At 42.9% G+C, this 19,621-nt stretch overlaps 1 protein-coding gene across 2 annotated transcripts in view; it reads right to left on the bottom strand.

Moving 5' to 3' along the window:
* Positions 1-799: 799 nt before the first annotated feature.
* Positions 800-19,621, bottom strand: part of GPR153 (G protein-coupled receptor 153) — a 67,475-nt gene continuing 48,653 nt past the window's right edge. For both annotated transcript variants that reach the window (XM_029578375.1, XM_029578376.1), the window contains exons 4-6: positions 10,385-10,574; positions 9,919-10,103; positions 800-2,990 (exon numbers count right to left, since the gene is read on the bottom strand). In XM_029578375.1, the coding sequence (XP_029434235.1) occupies positions 2,211-2,990; positions 9,919-10,103; positions 10,385-10,574 (1,155 nt within the window). In that variant the 3' untranslated portion in view covers positions 800-2,210. The remainder of the gene's footprint in view (positions 2,991-9,918; positions 10,104-10,384; positions 10,575-19,621) is intronic.

Raw genomic sequence — 19,621 nt, 5'->3', positions numbered from 1 at the left:
AAGACTGTGTCTAGAAACAATGGAGGTAATTTTCAAAAGGTTGCACAAGAATAAATGCTTAAATGGGCTTTTGAAAATTGCTACTTTTACGTGGGTAACTCCTTTGATAAAATTCATGCCATAGGGCTGAATTTTCAAAATGTTTTACGAGCGTAAATGGACTTTACACATGTAAATGAACGTCCGAAAATTGCTATGATATGGAATATGCTCTTTTTACTTGTGTATTTCCTTTGAAAATTCACTTCACTGTGTTCTGTAAATCAAAGGACCTTCCTGTTGCTCTCAAGGATTGATACTGTGTATATTCTTTGTTCCGGGGGGGGGGGGGGGGTAACATAGCCGCTGTTAGCTCCAGGAGAAAATCTTTTGACAAGCTGATCAAGCATCTGTCCATTGGGTTGAAATTTATAAAGGAAATGCATGAATAAATACGGTCAATGTTGAAACATGTTGTTCAGCTATTTTATATTTCTGTGCATTGTTAATTTTAAAAGTACACAAAAGGATAAATTAACCTGTCTTTCAGTGTTCAATACCTTATGACAGGGTTACTGGCCTTTATTGCAAAGATGGGCTAAGGAATCCTGATCTGGGTATGTGTGGTGGTGGTGATGGGGCAAGGTGGAGAAGGGAGGAAGAGGAAGAGGCACAATCAGAATATCTTAATTTTCTGGGATTGTGTTAATGAGTTCTATAATTGGGGCTCAATATGCCACACCCAGATTGTGGGTGGAGCTTATGATCATGGGCATGAACCATAATTGAATGCCACAGCGGTATTTTATAGCTTTCACACCCAAAAATGGTGATTTTATAGTATGCCCAAATATATTTTTGTGAAAGTTTTTTTTTTTTTTTTTAGCAATTTACTTTTATGAACTTTATTTAAAAAGGGGAACTGTTTACACTGCCCACATAATAAGCTTCTCATTATACCTTAAACATGAACTCTGACTGCAAGGTTCATAATTAATAAATATGGACTATGCATTAGACATATCAACCCCCTCCCCACAGCTTTTACGCCCACACCCAGAATGCAGCGATTCTCCTCCAACTTTCTCTCGCCCTACTGAAATTCAAAAAAGCCTCCCATGGTCTGAAATACCCTCTCAGTTATTGGCTCCTCTACCCCCTAATGCCTGTGTGTGTGGGCCAGATGTGGGGACGGAATCTTGATGGTTGGTGGACGAACAGTAGAAGCCTTGCTCATGTGCTATCACAGGGCTTTCCAAACCTGTCCTGGGGACCTCTCAGGTTTTCAGGATATCCACAGTGAACAATCATGAGATTGTTCACTGTGGATATCCGTGGTATGCAAATGTATCCCATGCATATTCATTGTGGATATCCTGGAAACCCAGCTGGCTGTGGGGTCTCCTGAACATGCTTCTGAAGCCCCGTGCTAATGCAATCATTTTCTTATAAGGTTACAGTAGGTCACATCCTCTCTGCAAAAAGACTGTTCTTTGCTCTATGTAATCATATTGCAGACATTTATATGTCTTCCTTTAACAAAAAAAAAAAAAAGCCTATGGAGTGAATTGTGGGGTAATAATCAACGTATCTGTTGCTGGTAATAATCTCTGCCTCTTTTCTGAGAAATTCCTGAGTCCAATAAAACAGACAAATATCTGGTCATATCCCCCCCTGCTCTGCATTTTTCTCATGCTAGAAAGAAAGATACTTGTGCTGGCTTCTGCGGGGATGGGAGTAGGGCTGGGTTTGGCTCCAGTCCTGCCAAGATATTTGCACGCATCTGAAGGTTGTACGGTTGAAGTTCTGGAGAGAATGTGCGCTTTTGGAACACAAATCCCAAATAACATTGTATAGAATGCAGGAGTTTTAGTGAAATAGCAGATCTCAAATTTAGCAGGCTTTTTTTTCCCCCCCCTGTTGCTCTGTTTTTGTTGGACAATATATATATATTTCTTACTACATTTAGATCTTTATGAGGAAATATTTAGGAAGAACTAACCGAGCTCTTCTCAAGTTTGAATTTTGACAGAGTTTTCAGATATACTAATTTAAAAGGTTTATTTTGTATGTCTGGAAACATTATTTCTTTGGTGCTTTATCAGCTTCAAATACTTAAAAAAGCTTTGCAATTTGTCTCATCTCTTACTCCACCTATCTCCAGAAACCCCCTTTCTCCCCAACTTAAAGAAAAAAAGGAACTGTTTGTTTCTTGAGTTGAACACTTCTTCCTAAGATGTTGATCCAATAGAATCTGAATGAAAAGTTATATATCCAGAGGATGCAGAAGGAGAACTTAAAAAACTGTTTGTGCTTCCTTTGCTTTCAACTTTTCTCAGGTTTTCTCGGTCTCCCCAGGTGGCGCTCAGATCTGTCCCATACCCACCAGACTCCGAGCAGCTACTTCCAGCTGCCAGCTCATCCAGAGCTTTAGTTTCTGACGCCTCAGTCTGTTTCTGACCACTGCGAGTCCCCCTGTGGCCCTCTGTATAAAAGCGTCTGTGATCATCCTGAGCCCTGTGAGGCCCGGGCACAGTGAGCGTGCATCCTTTCCCCTGGGCGGGGAACCTGCGCAAGGCCTGAGGCTCCCGTTCAAAGTCTGTCAGAGGGAAGTGCGAGAGGGTCGCCACCTGGCGCTGGAAAGGGTCCGGGATAAGGGAGATGGAAGACGACCTCGCAGAGCTCTTGCTTGGGCTGGGATGTGGCGACTCGTCAATAAAACTGACTATCTCCTCCCTGCTGAAACACTTGCAGTCTTCCTTGCAGAGATCCTCCAGTGCAAGCTGTTTGAGCGAAATGATGCTCTCCGCAGACCTCCGTCTCTTACGATAGGAGGCACTGTCCTCATGGTATGACATCAAGCTGCCTCTCCTCTTCTCCTGCCTTGGCAAACTGAAGAAAGGTAGGGCCGCCATGTCCTCCATTGACCCCCAGCTATGAAGAAAGACTGGAATCTGGCCTGCCATCCAGATATCCGTTTCATCATGTGAGTAGCGCCTTGTAGGAGGGACCTACACAACAGAGGGAAAAGAAAGCCAAACATAAACCTCATTCAGTAAATTCAGCCTGGGCGCATACCTCTCAACTCTTCCATAGAGTAATCAACGATAACGGTCTTGGAACTCAGAGACACGTTACCTGCATCAGGAATGATCCAGAAAATTTGCAGGATATAGATTTAAAATTCTTAATTTAAATACCGATACTTTAAATCAAGGACTAATTGTAAGAGAAGACTTTTTTTTTGAGCAAAGTTACACCAGATCATTCTCCAAGAAGAAAAAAAAAATGTTGATGGCATAAGCAGTAACAACCTTAAACTTTATGGGTGCTTGAGAGGTAATGCTTGGGGCTGTTAATTCATTTCTGCGGACTCCACTAGTTATGAGCTCATGTGAAAAAAAAAATAAAACCAAACAAATATTCATGAATTATGGGTTGGTGTTGGATTAAAATTAAACATTTAAAAGAAGCCTTTTTCCCTTTGACCTTACAAGTATGACGTCCATAATCACCACAATAGCAAGACAATAAGCTTTCATGTTCAGACACCCAGTAGTTGGGATTTGCACAGAAATAATTTTAATTTTGGTTCATTCATTCATTTTCAGAACATTTTTGTAAATTCATTTTTTTCATTTTAAGAATTTTTTAAATTTGTTCTGCATTTTTTAAAATTTATTTTGTAAAACAGCATGCATTATTTGCAAATAGTGTGCATTATTTAGGAAACAAAAGAACCTGAAAATGTTTTGGGGAGTGGCTATTCGTATTCAATTTTGAAAAGTCAAAACGAATCCCCTTGATTTGGATTCCATATTCATTTTAAACGGATGCAGATCCCTACCTAGTAGTTCAATTCTCAACTCTGAGTGCAGAAGCAAACGTTTTAATGTCTTTCTACAGGATCTTCAATCTAAGCAATATAGCTTTTAATGGAAAAACTCCAAGCTTCTTGGGATCCACATGGGATATATATATTTCATTTCTTTTAATGAAGTTAATTTTCATATTCCTGTATTAAGACGGTTTAAGACTACCTTTTCAGTGCATTCAGTAATACTCTGTTCAGTAGTTGGTAGCGTTTTTGCTGTTCTCTTTTCCACCAATACCATGGGTACAGTTGCTTGTATACCTGGGTCTGAAGGATAATATGCTTGCCCTTCATGCAATGTAGTCATTTTGGGCTGGGTTACTGCAATTCAGGAAACATACTGCATTGTCTTTACCTGCCTATAGAGTTCTTTATGGATTATGGAGCCATTTAGGACTGATGGAAAACAATGGCAAAAAATCTTTTGTGAGACAGAGATGACATCAGTGGAAGTGGGGGAAAAAAATGAGGAAAGGCCTTAAATAGCTTGAAGTATGATCGAGTGCAATTGTGTGACCTACTTTGCATCTGGCAGAGAGGAAAAGGGTGACAGTAAGGAGAAGAGGAGCTTGAACTAAGAAGCCAGCACCATGGAGAGCGTCCTAATTTATCCCTAGAAGGGGAGAGATAGAAAAGGCAAGAAGGAAAAAGGTCTCGCTGCTGAGACAAGTATGGCCTTTTGGTCAAAACCTGGTGGAATGGGAGGCCCCAGATTCCATGACCTTAGCCATGCTCTTACCTTTAAAAGGGATGGTACTACTCAGAAGAAGAGGGGGTAATTCTTGTGCTTTTCCTTACCGAAAGTGAGAAGTCAAACCTTCTACCTGCAAGCCTCACCCAGGCATCCACAACAAAGATAAAGAAACCGGCCATAAGATTGAGAGGGCTGCTTATGAATTGATAGACATTGGATAGGAAATAATAGCTGTGACAAAAACAGCTGGCTATGGACAAGTCAGGGGAATAAACCTGGAACAGCTAACAAAGGCACACCAGAGGGATCACGATATCTTATGCATGTTTTTTTTTTGTCATAACAATCAGCTAAAATTTAGTGCAAAGTGCATAATCATGCATTTCGGTTGAGGAAACATAGGGGACCATTATTTTATGGATTATGAGATACTGGTAATCACCAAAAAGTAATGAGACCTGGGGTTCATCTCAAGATCATTAAATAGACAGAAAAATTAGTGGGGAGCCAGGGGAATGCTTGGCTGCACAGAAAGAAAGAGGTGGTGATACTTTTGTACAGATCTTTGGTGAGATTTTATGTGCAATATTGGGTCCCATTCTGGAAGCTGTATCTGTTGCTGCTCGATGCCTTCACCCCGCCCTCTTTACCTCTGTGGTGACTCCCTCCGGGCTTGATGGACGGTTAGCTGCCACAGCGTCTTCTTGCCGTCTCCCTCCGGCGTCCCCGCACCAGCTCGACGCTATGGATCTGCCATGTTCCTGATGAAGTAGGGCGCGCGCGCGCTCCGATTGATGTACCAGCAAGGGCGCGAACCTCGGGGGCGTCCCCTGAGATGACGTCATCCGCTTCCAATATAAAGGTCTCAGTATTCACTAAACGAATCGAGTTAGCAAAGGGGGATTGCTTCAGCTTTACTCCCAAGCTACTTTGCCACCTCGGACTTACCAGGGGTACCCACTCTTCGGGGGCCTTGCTCTCTTTTCTTTATTTCAGATTGCTGATAGGAACCGGTACTCGCTCCTCGAGGGCCCATGTTCCTGAACACTCTGAAGATTCTCTACTGCCTGGAAGCTATCGCAGATACAGACATTTGTGAGTTACCATCGCTCTCTCAGAGCTTTCCCTGGAACCAGGTACTCGCTCCTCGAGGGCCTAACCCTTTCCAGCTTCTGAGCTTCCTAAAGACCTTATGTGAGTTTTGTCATCCAGTTCTGGCTATGAACACAGCATACCCTGTCTACTCACTATCTATAGTTTCTCTACAGCTCAGCAACCCTGGGATCGCTGTTCCAGTACGGGAGGGATTTCAGCCCTGCCGGGCATATCAGCTCACTACTGCCACCTCTGGTGGTTCTACTAACCTGTCTAATAAAAGAATTATCTGTGTCTGTCTCCGTACTCAAGCCTAGCTGGTGGTCCCTCTCAGGATAGCCTCCTGGGGGCACAGTCATCTGCCATCGGCCAAAGGATCCACCTATCTACATTCCTCTACTGCTGGGTGCCCTCTCAAGCACTCCGCTGGTAACAGATTGCTACTCCTTCTCCATCAGGAGTCTTCAGCAACAGATTCATAACAGATTGCTACTCCGCAGTCTATACCTTAACAGATTCTTTACTACTCCCTCTACAGGAGCTAAGCATATCAGATTGCTACCTCCTCCTTCCACAGGAGCAGATTCATTACAGATTGCTAACTCCTCCCTTCTTGAGGAGTAGATCATAACAGTTGCTAATTCCTCCCTCCTCAGGAGTCAAAGCATAACATAACAGTATCTCTAGAAGAATTAAGAGAGAAGATAGGCAACAAAGAGGATGGCCATCAAAATGGTGCAGAGTCTGAACCAGAAGCCTTTAGAGAAGAGTTTCAAGGACCTAAGCATGTAATTGCATGGAAGAAAAGGAAAAATGGGGGGATAGAGACATTCAAATACACTTAAGGTACAAGTACGCAGAAGATGGCAGCAGTTTTTGGTGGCGAGGAAGTTCTGGAACAACGAGACATGAGGTGGTAGACCCAGAAATATGGTAAGAGAGCATTTTTTTCACAGAAAGAGCAGAGGAAACAAGGAAGAAACTACCAACAGAGGCTATAGGGGATTTCTAGAACACGTAGTGCAAGCACAGAAGATTCATTAGCGGCAGGGAAGTGAGCTGGGAACAAGTGGGGTCTGCCCAGTATTGCAGTAAAGTGAAAATAGTAGAGCTGATAAACCATACCTGCTGGTTCTATGCTTAAGACAACTAAAAAAAAATGATATCTAAGGGCTACGGCATGATGCTAATTAAGAGCCAGCACACATTCTTGTGAAGCTGAGTGGTGTTTAGTAAGGACTGAAACAAGAAATATCATTAAAGGGCTTCTACAACATTTCATGACCTGAATAATATATTAAAGGCTAAGAGTAACATGATTTGTGTAGACTTCCATAAGAGGTTTCCAATTCTTGGTGAATGAAACAAACATATTAAGGCAAACAGGAAAGAGGCATGCACACACCAGATACCAAAAGAAATCCAGTGGCTATTAATTTGGACTTCCACTTCTGTATAAAAAAAAAGAGTAAAGACCTAAGACACAAAGAAAATGGACGTTTAATTTAAAAAAAATTACACAAAAGTGTGATGAACATGTTTGGCCGTGGTTGCACTCTGGCCTCATCCTCTTTCGCATTAATTAAATTCCTTTCTTTAAAGACATCAGGAAATCCAAAAAGGAGGTCCAAGCACCAACACAAACGCCAACAGCTTCTAGAAGGATTTAGTGCTGACAGTGGCCCCTTGTCTTCCAACTTTATTTATTTTATATTTATTTGGCAGGTAACGGCAAACCCTTCGCCCAGGACGAAGAAGAGCGACGAGAGTGCAAATGGGTTTGGCTCTTGGGGGAAGGGGAAAAAAAAAAAATCGGTCATTCCATGGCAGGTCCAGCAATGACCGATCTTTCTCCACTCAGAATGCAGGAAGCATTGCATTCAGTCTCATGTCTGAAAACTTCCAAATAAATGAATTGTTACTTGTACTCTGTTTTATTCTTCAGAGCCGCCCATCCTTCATTTTGCTCAGCACTATAACCAAGTATACTAAAAAAAAAAAATAATATACAAACAGAATAAAGCGTTGGGACTTTTTCACCAGGAAAATATAAAAAGGGAGCATCAAAATACATTTTTATATGGCTTCATTTATCCCTCTTCATTGTAAAATAATATCTGGGGGCCATCCCAGTGGCGGGGCTGCTATGCAGAGGACCTGGATTTGATTCCCGGGTCAGGTCATGTGCTCCTCGGGTTGGCTGGCTCTGGGGATGCTGCATAGGTGGCGTTCACATTCCCTAGGAAAGAGGGCGTGCAGTCATGACAAAACGTTCACACCCACTGGCCACATTGAGGAGGCCGTGATTGCAGGGTTCTGGGAGGAGCCCCCGGTGCATGGACTCCCGGCCGAGGACTGTGGTTGTGATGACCAAGCTAAGTGAGTTGGGAGGAGGGTATGCAACAGTGGGAACGATTCCCCGGGTAGCTGCATATGAAGACCCATGGTGCCAGACCCCTGGCCCCACCACCCGCAAAGCAAAAAAAATTTGGCTGTTGTAACAAATATTAACAAGGTTTACTTTGGTGTTCCTTGAAGGATCTTAATTTTTTGCTGGGGGTAGGAGGCTAGACCCCAATGAATAGTGTGCAAATTAACCCCAGACTAGAGACTGTGACTTATCCTGAAAACCAAACCTGCTTGGGTGGCTTAAGGCCTCGAAATTAGGACCTTGAGGACTGCTGTTGTACAGGTGTCAGCTCGTTTGTCCCAAAAGACTGTGATCTTGGATTCTGGAGCTAAACTCCTCCCCATCACCCATGTAATTTCTTTCAGGGAGGGTTTAGACGATGGTGGTCCATAGAGAAGGAGAATATACGATATGATCAAGGCCTTTATTATTATATTTATTTTTTTTACTCAAGCTTTTCCAAGACACTAATGAGATCTCAGTTTGAAAGCCATTAAACCGAGCCAGATGGGTCAATGACGACAATCAATTTTGATTATAAATATCAGCAGGAAGTTGGACTGTGAGCTAACAATAAACAAAGACTTGCCCAGAATTCAAGGAGTCAGAATTCAAATCTATTTTGATGAGCATCTTTTCTGTGAATGTTAATGTATTTATATATGCATTGTTTATACTCTACCTTTCCACAAATGTGTCCAATGAACAACAAAGATACAAAAATATAGAGAAGGTAATTTTCAAGGAAAGTTCTGTGGGTAAAGTGGAGCCCTTAAAAAATTGCATGACTGCTACATGTGTAAGATTGTGTGCATACACACTGTATTATGTGTAAGATTGTGCGCATACACGCTGCATTATGTGTAAGATTGCGCGCATACACGCTGTATTATGTGTAAGATTGTATGCAAACACACTGTATTATGTGTGTACATACACACTGTATTATGTGTAAGATTGTGCGCATACACGCTGTATTATGTGCAATTTCATGCTCATAGGAGAGAGGTGCACAACTGCACATATGCCACTAGTTTACGCACAATGTTACAAAATTAGCCCAAAATACAAGCGGTAACCTATGTTATATTATGTTACACATAGTACATTGAATTATATATACTAAGATCTATTTATTACATACTAAAAATATTGGGGTAGATTTTAAAAAACTGCGCCCACGCAAACAAAAGTACTCTGGATTTTAATAGATACGTGCGTAGCCGCACATATCTTTTAAAGTCCAGGGTCAGCGGGCACAAGGCTGCGCAAAATCGGCAGCCTGCGCCCGTTCCCTCCGAGGCCGCTCCGAAATCGGAGCGGCCTCGGAGGGATCTTTCCTTCCACCTTCCACACCTTCCCCTCCCTTCCCCTACCTAACCCCCCCCCCCCCGGCCCTATCTAAACCCCCCCTACCTTTGTTGGCAAAGTTACGCCTGCCTGAGGCAGGCGTAACTTGCGCGCACCGGGCCGGCCGCCGGTGCGCGATTCCCCGGCCCAGGAGCAGTTTCGAAGGCCTCGGCCATGCCCCCGAAACGCCCCTGGGCCGGAACCACATCCCCGGATGACGCGCCGCCACGACACGCCCCCTGACGCGCGTCCCAGGGCTTGCGCACGCCACCGAGCCTATTCAACGTAGGCTCGGCGCACGCAGGGGGAGCTTGGGGCAGGTTTTCGGGGGTTACATGCGTATCTTACGCGCGTACCCCATTGAAAATCTGCCCCATAGTGATCAGTAGTATCTTTCTCCTTTTTTAAAATAAAATTGTGTGTAGATAATGTACTATCTTTAATAATTAGCTTATTCTTCACAGTAAACCCATGAAATTGATTAGGGAAAGGGGAGAAAGAACCTGGATGCATTACCTGGAGATACTGCATTTTGTCCTCTGGTATTTCCCTCAAGGGATAGACCTGTGGGACTCCTCTTTCCAGTGCTGAAAAATCGTACTTTGTAATGTGATCCATCGCTATAAGATCCCCTCCATAATTATAGTCGTATGGTCTTTCGTACATCAAATCAGAGTGAATTCCACCATCTGGGCTGTTATCTGCAGGATTGATAGCCATATTTAGAACAAAATAACGGAAATAAGAAAAAGTGCAAGGTGACTTCAGCCAAGTACATGACAATAGTCATTCCACGCTACATTTATAACCCAGATATTCCATGGCAATTTCTATTCAGATCAACCTATTTGATCTTCTTTTGAATTTTCTTGGATCCAAGCATTGCAGCTTCTATAGAGCTGATGGCACTTGGCCAAAAAAGATAAGACAACCTTGCCTGCTATGGAACTCGCCCACGGCACACAAGAGCTTCATTTCTTACCATCATCCATGTCATCATTGGACATGATTGCAACACACTTTTCCCAGACTGCCTTCACATCAGCTCTGTAGCGGTCACAGGCCCAAAGGAACATGGGAAGTAGAAGAGACTGGACAACCGAGCACCAGAGGACACACAACACCATCCAGTCGTAAGATGTGTCAAACTTCAAACTGGCAAAGCTCACAACCTGGAACAGTAAAGTGATACTGAATTACTTAATTATTTCTTTCAGTACTCATGAAATCAATACTTTTAAATTGTATACAGAAATCCAAAGGTTGGGTTGTATTTATTTATTTTTTAAACATCAGTGCAGACTGAGGGATATTCTTGTCAAAAAGGCTCTACAAATTTGGTAGATGTCTAAAACAGTCACCATGGTCAACAACGGGTCGATTTTAAGACCTGAGTACACGTTTCCCAGCGCGCGCACATGGAAGTGCCGATTTTATAACATGTGCGCCGGAGCGCACATGTTATAAATCCGATGGCCGCATACACTTGCACGCCGGATTTTAAAATCCATGCTTGCATGTGCGGGCAGCCCACAACTCGTGTGCATGGGGGGGGGGGGGTGGAATTTTAGCAAAATACGTGCGGGCTACGCAATCGGGCCTCCCCCAGTTCCCTCCCAGTCTGCTCCAGTTAAGAAGCGGAATGGGAGGAACTTTCCTATCCCTACCCTTCCTACCTCTTCCCCTTTCCTCCCTGGATCCCTAACCTAACCCTACCTATCCTTAATGTTTTTATTTTAATACTTACTGCTCCCTGGGAATTGTGATAGGTGGCATATAAATAAATAAAATAAATAAGTAATCTCCGCGCGCCGGCCGGCTGCCAATACTTGCTTCCCCAGGAGAGCAGCTAATGGCAATGTCCCGCCCCCTCTCCGCCTGCCCCTTTTTGCAGGGCCTGGCACTTTGGCACATAACAGGGGTTTCGTGCGTGGCCCTTTTAAAATCATACATGATAACAAACATGGTATTTACAGTGACTGGTGCACACAGTGCCATAAATATATAAACAGCAGAGTTTCAAGAAAGCAAATCATAAAATCTGTTATAAATTCAAAAGGAGTCAAATCTGAAAGATATGTTCAGAAGAACAGATAAGTAAATGTATTTGCTTTTCCGATTGTGACCGGAGTTCTGAAATAGTACAAGAGTCCAGTTGGCAGTATCCATTTCAGCTTGGGAATCATTGGGAACAGCAATACCATGGACATGTTGCATACATATTAGGGTATAGATGCAAACATCGTGTCCCAGGAATGCATAATCAGCAACCTATTTAAAAAGATATTAGAACAATGCACATGGACTTCAAATTCACTTGACAATTTTTCTTTAAGGGTTAGCGGACTGGGGAAGCTACACAAATGGGAATCACTTCTTGAGTTTTGTGCCCAATATCAGCACTGGTAGTTTTTCTTCACTGTGTGCCACCAATTAGTAGAACGAATCAATGTGGACCTGACAGATGAGAAGAACAGCTAATGTTTTTCTTCATTAATGTTACCTGCAACACAGTGTGTGTGTGTGTGTGTGTGTGTGTGTGTGTGTGGGAGGGGGGGATACTTTCATAAATCAGCCCCCTTAGTGCTGCTTTGAAACAAATCATTTCTCTTCTTCATGGGCAAGGTGGACGTATCAAACCATTGATCGATTCGTCAGCAATTAAGAGACGGTGACAAATTTTGACAATTACTGCCTGAGAGCCTGCAGAATGTTTACCTGCAAATTGTGCTATAACTCCCCAAAACCAAAACGTCAATGGTCAAGATGATGTTTGAAATTCCAAGGGCAAGCCAACAGCACCTCTTAATAGGAGTTTGTCATTGCGCTCCATTTATCATGGCAATTCTTCCTGCACTTAATCAGACGCACAAGCAGGCTGAAAGTCTCAGCTGTACTCTGCAACTTCTAATGCCAGAAGGACATTAAATATTTGCTTGTTGACGATGTTTCAAAATACAAGCAATGGGCATAAGATATGAGTTCAGTAATGAGCTGCACTTCCCTTTGTAATGAAAGTCTGCTCGTCTCTTCCCACTAGTAGAACAGCAATGATGCCAGAGCTTTAGAAATCTTTAGAATTTTAACTGGATGCTAATGGAATCAAAGGGCACTGCCAGCATATGTCAATAGGTTCTGCATTTGTGCCAAGCAAGCCCATGGCATTAACTGGGAATGCTATCCTCTTACCTGAGTACAGCTTCAGACACTCAGACAACCATTTCAGATTGTAGAGATACAGACAAGGGCTGAGCACTTAACTTGGGATGAGAAGCAAATGCAGTGAGCTACGACAACTCTTGTGCCTGTGACAGAACTGCAGCGTCTGACTGACACTAGCGAATCATTCTAGAGAATGTTTGCCAGCAAACTTGAGGAACCTGCAGTCTTAAATGCTTGTGTGCAAGAAGGTCATTTTTATTGTTGGTCCAATAAAAGGACCAACAACCTGCAAATTTAAACACTGCCAAATTATACTATGCTTGTGAAGATAATGGAAAAGTCAAACTAGGTGTCCTTGTATTGCTTTAAATACAGAGCAGGAATGGTCACCTGTAGTCCCAAAGAGCTACAAGCAGTTCTGGTTTCCAGGATGCCTACAACAAACATTCATACAAAGACTAGGAGCCATGCAATGAAGTAATAGTATATTTAAAACAAAAAGGAGAAAATATTTTTTTTTATTCAAAGCATAATTAAGCTCTAGAACTCATTGCCAAAGGTTGTGGTAAAAGCTCTTAGTGTAGCTGGGTTTTAAAAAAAGGTTTTGACAAGTCCATAAGCCATTCTTAAGGTGGAATTGGGGAAATCCACAGCATATCCCTGGGATAAGCAGCTTGGAACCTATCAACCTTTTGAGATGCTGTGAGAGGCTCATGACCTGGATTGGTCACTGCTGGAAACAGGATACTGGGCTTGATGGGCCTTTGGACTGACCTTATATAGGAAATCTTTTGTTCTTATGAGGGCAATAATCAAAAGGCATTTTCATGGATGAAAGAGTTTTAACCACAGAAACGGGCTCTTTCCATGTAACCCGCCCTGTATGCGGATAAACATATGCACGTTTGTACTTCTGTCCGCACGCCACAGAGGTATTGTCGGAGGCTGGAGGAGGGCAAAGAATGGAACAATACACACACACAGTTTTGTTTATCCCAAAACCAAACATTTTGTCCAAAAAAAAAAATAATCTGCAGAGAACGCAGGTGCAAATTTCTGTGGGCGAGAGCTTCTTAGGCAAGAAGCAAAGCACAACTTCCTGCATAGCTTTGCTTTATTATTAGTGCAGAGCCCTCAGGTGAAAGAAGTAGCCGCAGAATTTTCCCCGCTTCAGGCGCTTGTGATTGTGGCCCCTGAGCGGTGCCTTTATTCCTCTCCCTGGATGCGCGGTGCCATGGATGGCGACCGGTTTATAGAGCAGCACAGCGTGGGCAAATTCCAAAAGGGAGCACGATCTCGCCCTCTCGGACAGAGCCCATTACGGTTGTAAGCAGCTTAGGGGCCCGGGACAGAGGTTCCCCAAGGCGATCCTTCAGATTTCCCTCAACCCCCCCACCCTCCAAACTGGTTTTCAGGAGGTCTGCAGGAGATTTTGCTGCATGCATTTGGTCTAAAGTTCAGGTTAACTTGCATGGTCCGATTACTACTACGACAACCGGACTTGGTTGGTGATCTCTTGGACCAGATTTGGGAACTGCTAGTCTTAGAAGACACGAGTTCTGCAGTTTCTACTTTTCCAGCTCCTGTTTAATGTACAACTAAAATAGCACAGCCTAGAGAGAAGACCACAGAAGGAAAAAAAAACCAAAACACAAAAACTTGCCATGCATGGACAGCAGATGGCAACCTCTCCAACGCCATTCCATGGCGCTATCATCGCTTCCCTTCAAGTGCTTCACAGATTTGACAGCAGGCAGCAGCAGGGCCTTGTTTAGAGTCATTTCATGGCTGTCAAAATCACAAACTCTCCAACACCAAAGGAACCTTGAACGTCCAAAAATAAACCGCAAATCACTTGGACTGGGAAGAGAATTTCTGTCAAAGGGTGGAGGATAAACAAATGAACAGACCTGCTTTTAATAATTACATTCAACTCAATAAGCTTGCTTACATTTTGCTGGTGGGTTTTCTTTTGGAGTCGAGGTGGAGGTGGGGGGGGGGGGAAAGGGTTATGTCTACATTTTGTTGTTCAAAGCCTCTTCTTTCATGGCTGCCAAAAGTCCTGGGATGTGAAGGGGGTTAAGGGGACAGAAAGGGAGAGTCTTACCGGGAGACAGATCAGATGAGAATAAAAGGACAAAACAGGTTAGCACCGCCTCTCCAGGTCTCCTTAGAAAAGAAAAGCATCTAATTTTATCCAACATAAGAGATGAGCTTGAAGATCACAGGCTTTGTGTTTCCTCTTGCTCCTTTGGACCTCCAGCACAATGAAATCAGGGCTGAAATCCTGGAACCTCGAGCCTTCATCCGCACTCCCTGGGGATTTTTCCTGCATTTTATATGCTCCTCTCCCCCATACCCAGTCTGATACTGCAACGATCAGTATTATACTCACGTAGGCAGGGACAGCCCTAGGGCCAGAGGCCACGCACCTGGGTTCCTTCCAAAACCCTGCAATCAAGAGCCCTGAATCCAGCCAACCGGAGTCAACCTTAAGTAACGACCGCAACTCCTTCCCCATTCTCTGCAATGTCCCCTCTCGCAAACACCTGACGCAGGGATTGAACCAGGGACCATCTGCATGGCCAGGCACAGTGCTGGCCATCCTGTGATATTTTAATCCAGCCACTCATATCAAGGGCAGTCTGTGGTTTCTGACATGCAGCTATTAAACCTCTTCTTGCAACCCAAATCCGAGCTATAATTTTACTGTCATGAATACTAATTGCTTTCATTGGTGTCCCTGGCAACACATTAATTGGATCCATTTTAAAGTTAAACTTGATAACCAGTTGTTTGATGTGTTTCACACCTTCCCAGAATTTGCCTAATACAAGCCAAATCAATCCTCCTTCGTTTCATCCTTTCAGTTTAAAATGAAGCCAAGTCTGTGGTCTTATTGGATGTAGCAATGCCGGTCAACTGAGCTCCTGGCTCTCAGAGGGAAAAAAATAAAAATGCATCCCAGATGCTCAGTCATGCATGGGTGGTAAACACGCCTCATCCCCAATGAGATAACTGGACAGGAGCCGGGGGAAGCTGCACGAATAAAGAAAGGCCTCAAGAGATCTTGTTATTAGTTTTGCTTCCCAGAAGGAACAATGATCCCCAATAAAAGACTGAGGTGAGAATGAAGTAGAAGGGCATATCCAAACATGGAAAATGGTATGAGCAGTAAACCTATGCATGTACCAGGCTGTGATTTTTAAATGGCGTAAAGATCAGAGTCATCTTGATTAACAACTCATTTTATTTTAAAAAGTATGCACGTAAATTCTCTTTGCAAACCTATGTGCACTAAATAGCAGGATAATAGTATGCATGTCGCTTTTCTGGGATAATTTTCAACTGAACTTAAATGCATTGGTGCAAATTTACATAGGTTGATTTATAAATATATAAATCTCCCTTAAAAGTCCACCCACACCTTTCTTCTACCTTAGTATATTGTAAGAATTATCTATCAGCATCTTCCAGCCAAACAGGGCCGAAATACACTGCAATTTCAGAAACCTACATACAGCCACCTCCTGTGGACGGCAGACAGCCTGGCAGTATATCTTGGGCACCCATGTTGTACCCAAGCTTCCAAAAAGAGAAGTACGAGCAATGGCATCATTATCACTACCGTCAAAAAAACTGACAGACAGAGAAAAGAGATTTGCCAGGCTTCAATAAGGAGCCAATATCAGTTGAACTCTCATCCCAGGATTGCTGATTTGCAATCTGCTTTTCTCTCCTTTGCAGCCAAGATTAGTTTTAAAATACAGACACTGTACAAAATGGAAGTTGCTTTATTTATTTAGGAGTATTTGATTACCTATCTTCCCTTTAAACATATGGTACAACATAATTAAAAACAAAAATATCAATATAAACTAAGCAACCTCATGCAATTAAAAATAAATTAAAAAATAGCAATAAATCTGAATTCTCCATCTCACTTAGCCCTGATAAAAGCCAAGAATCCAGAAAAGCTCATCTGAAGAGCCACACCTTAACCTTTTTGCTGACATGACTTAGTTTAGCTCGCTCTCCTTAATTCAAGTGAGACCTCACTCCAGAGCAATGGTGCAAAGCAGCTAAAAGCCATCCGCCATGCACTAGACAGCCTGATGATCAATAAGGAGGGCACTATCAACAGTGATTGCTGCGATAATCGAAGTGCCCTATCCGGAGCATAAGTAATCAAGCAATTAGTCAAATGTTCTGCATAACCCTGATGCAAAATCAAGTTTAAGACTTTAAACTTTGTTGTAAACTCAGTGGTGTGCCAGTGGAGGTCACGAAGAATAGATGGTTATGTGAACATTCCCCCCACCCCACATCAATATCCCAGAGGTTGTATTCTGCAAATGTGCATTATGTCCGTCCCCGCTACGCCATAATACAATACAAAACTAAAGAACCCCAAAAGTGTAAGAATCTTAATATCAAACCAAACAGAGATCTCACTTATCCAGTATAATAGTGGGAAAAACTCAAGACATTGAAGGCTCTTGTTCAAACATTGGGACTTTTACATGGGAAACTAATGAAACGTGGCAGTGTCAGGCTGAGGAAGGTTTGTGTCATATACTTTGGATATTCAGCACACTACAGAACACTGGACAAGAAGGTTTTCTGCTAAACATCATGCACATTCAGCACATTTCAGCCTGAAGATGGTCATAGAGCGCCTTTCCCAGAACACCCAAGCCTGCAGATAAGTGCAACTTTTATTCTATTATATCGTGCTTCAAGATAGGTTTTAAATTCTGCAAAAAAAATTATTCCGAAAATGTATGAACTCACATGGCAAATGAGCAATGATTATAATTCAGCACACTTTTAAGGGATTTTGAAGCATTCCCAAGGGTCATTCACACATTTATAAGAGAGTGGATTACAGTAGCAAGAGCCCTACATTTTAAATAAGGGCATAGGCAATAAAACAAAACCTGCATTGGTGAAAACATCTGGAATCTGATGGCTAGCTTTGGTCTAATTTGATTCCCATATTAGTCACTACTTTGTGGAACTGAGCCAGTCACTGCTATCAACGGAAAAGTTAACTGTGGGCTAGATCTCCAGCTGATCCATAACTCTAATTTTACAGGATTCAGTTTAAGTCTATAGCAATACAATCAGCTTGAAACTGCTTCAAGGGATTTGTTAACCATTTCTCTGAAGCCAGATTAGTCTCCACATGTGCTATTAGCTGAATATCGTCCGCAAACGAATGGCACTCCATGCCACATCCACAGACAACATCAGCCAAGGGAGCTAAATAATCATTAAAAGGGGGACAAAACTGAGTGCTGAGGGACTCCACAAGTCAAGAGTTGAGCCTCAGAATCCCTGCCCTCCCTACAAAGTCTTATACATTCTTCAGCTCTTCAAAACAGTTCCCCCTAAGCCTAGTCACAAGGCATTTCAGAAGAGCATGACCAAATGTATCGAATGCTACAGATAGGTCAAGTTCAATCAATATAGAGTCTCCTCCCCGGTCCGTGTACATCCTGATACTGTCTGATAAAGTGAAAAGTAATCTCTTACTTCCATGACCCACACAAAAGCTGGACTGCCATGAGCGACGAGCATTTCTATCCTCCAAATTCTCCAACACCTGATGATATCCCAATTGATCAATCGCCTTACCTATGAATGGCAGCTTGGAGACTGGATGGCAATAGTCCACCAGTCCAGTATTCAAGTCCTACCTTCTTCAGCACTGATCAAACTGCCACTTTCTTTAGAGATATAGGGTGGTGCTCCCTCTGTAATGAAAGATTAATAATCTGGGTAAGAGGTACAGCGGAATACCCATGCCCGGGGCTCTGGAGGCTTCGTGGAAGGCAAGCGCTGCAGGCACAAATGAGGACACTCGTTGTTGAAGGCTACTTGTTCCCTGGGGCCTATAAGAAGTGGCACGCCGCCGCTGGAGTGCCAAAGCCGCGTGCCAAAAGGGCGCGTCCCTTATGTTAGATTCTTGCAGTGCCAGCTCGATGGGGAGGAAAAGGAAGGGTAAAACATTGGCGTGCTCTTCAGCCCCCATTTCTGTTCTCAGACCTATGGATTTCCATGTACAGAGAGCTAACTCAACACTGCAAGTTAATTTGAATACAGAGTTAGCAGAGACCTCCCTTTCTCCCAAAGCGCGATCTCCACCTCCAAGACCTCAAACTCCAATAGTCCTGCAGGAAGATGTTGAGGTAATTCCTCCTGTGGCAGTACAATATTCTGAAGGTGGGATGTCAGCTACATCTGATATAGAGAATGTAAACGTTCCAACAAGATCTGCATGTGGTATTCCGGATCCCATGTAAATATGAATGCCCATTGAGAGGACTGAGTTGGGTTCTCCGAGGAGCCAGACGAGATTTTTTTGAGGGACATTTGGAAAGCAACTTCCAGGATTGAGACTACTCTTTCCAGGACTGTGAACTAGCTTTTTGAGTATACAAATGGAGTGACCAAGACATTTTCTGATCTTAAGACAAAACCTATCACTCTAAGGTGAATGCCTATTTATTCTGTTGCTAGTACTAATCTGCAATCTGCTGTGGCTGCAGGTATTAAAGATGGTTTGGCTACGCACGCATTACAAATGTGAAATACTAGAGAGCAAGAAGCGATCCAGGAATCTTTGTCTATTGAAGTTTCCACAAACCTGCTTTCTTTCTGGTAATGAATTAAGTATGTTACTGAAGTTCCAAAAATGTTACCTAATAGGAATTTTCCTTTGTCTAAGTGTTACTATTTACTGGACAAGAGGAAGATCATTAGTTCAGAGGAGGGTGCCTTGGATATATGTTGGCACCATCCCCTGGCTCTGATCTTTCACTTTTTCTTCAATCTTCTTCGGATGTTTTTGCAATGAGAGCAACCTTTGTTGTAACCTTTGTGTTGAAATCCAATAGGGATATTTTCTTTCGCCAATATCTTAAATATAAGGGTAGTTTATTTTGTGGGCAAAAGATCCTGGTATTTCCTGATGTCTCTAGAGAGAGACAGTTAATAAAGGAACAGTTTCTCCAACTGAAGCCCTGAGTCTTGGCTATTGGAGCTTCTTTTT

Source organism: Rhinatrema bivittatum, chromosome 15, assembly GCF_901001135.1.
Source record: "Rhinatrema bivittatum chromosome 15, aRhiBiv1.1, whole genome shotgun sequence".
Classification (NCBI taxonomy): Eukaryota; Metazoa; Chordata; class Amphibia; order Gymnophiona; family Rhinatrematidae; genus Rhinatrema; species Rhinatrema bivittatum.
The sequence above is the reverse complement of the archived record's forward strand: the minus strand, read 5'-3'. Positions and strand labels throughout refer to the sequence as shown.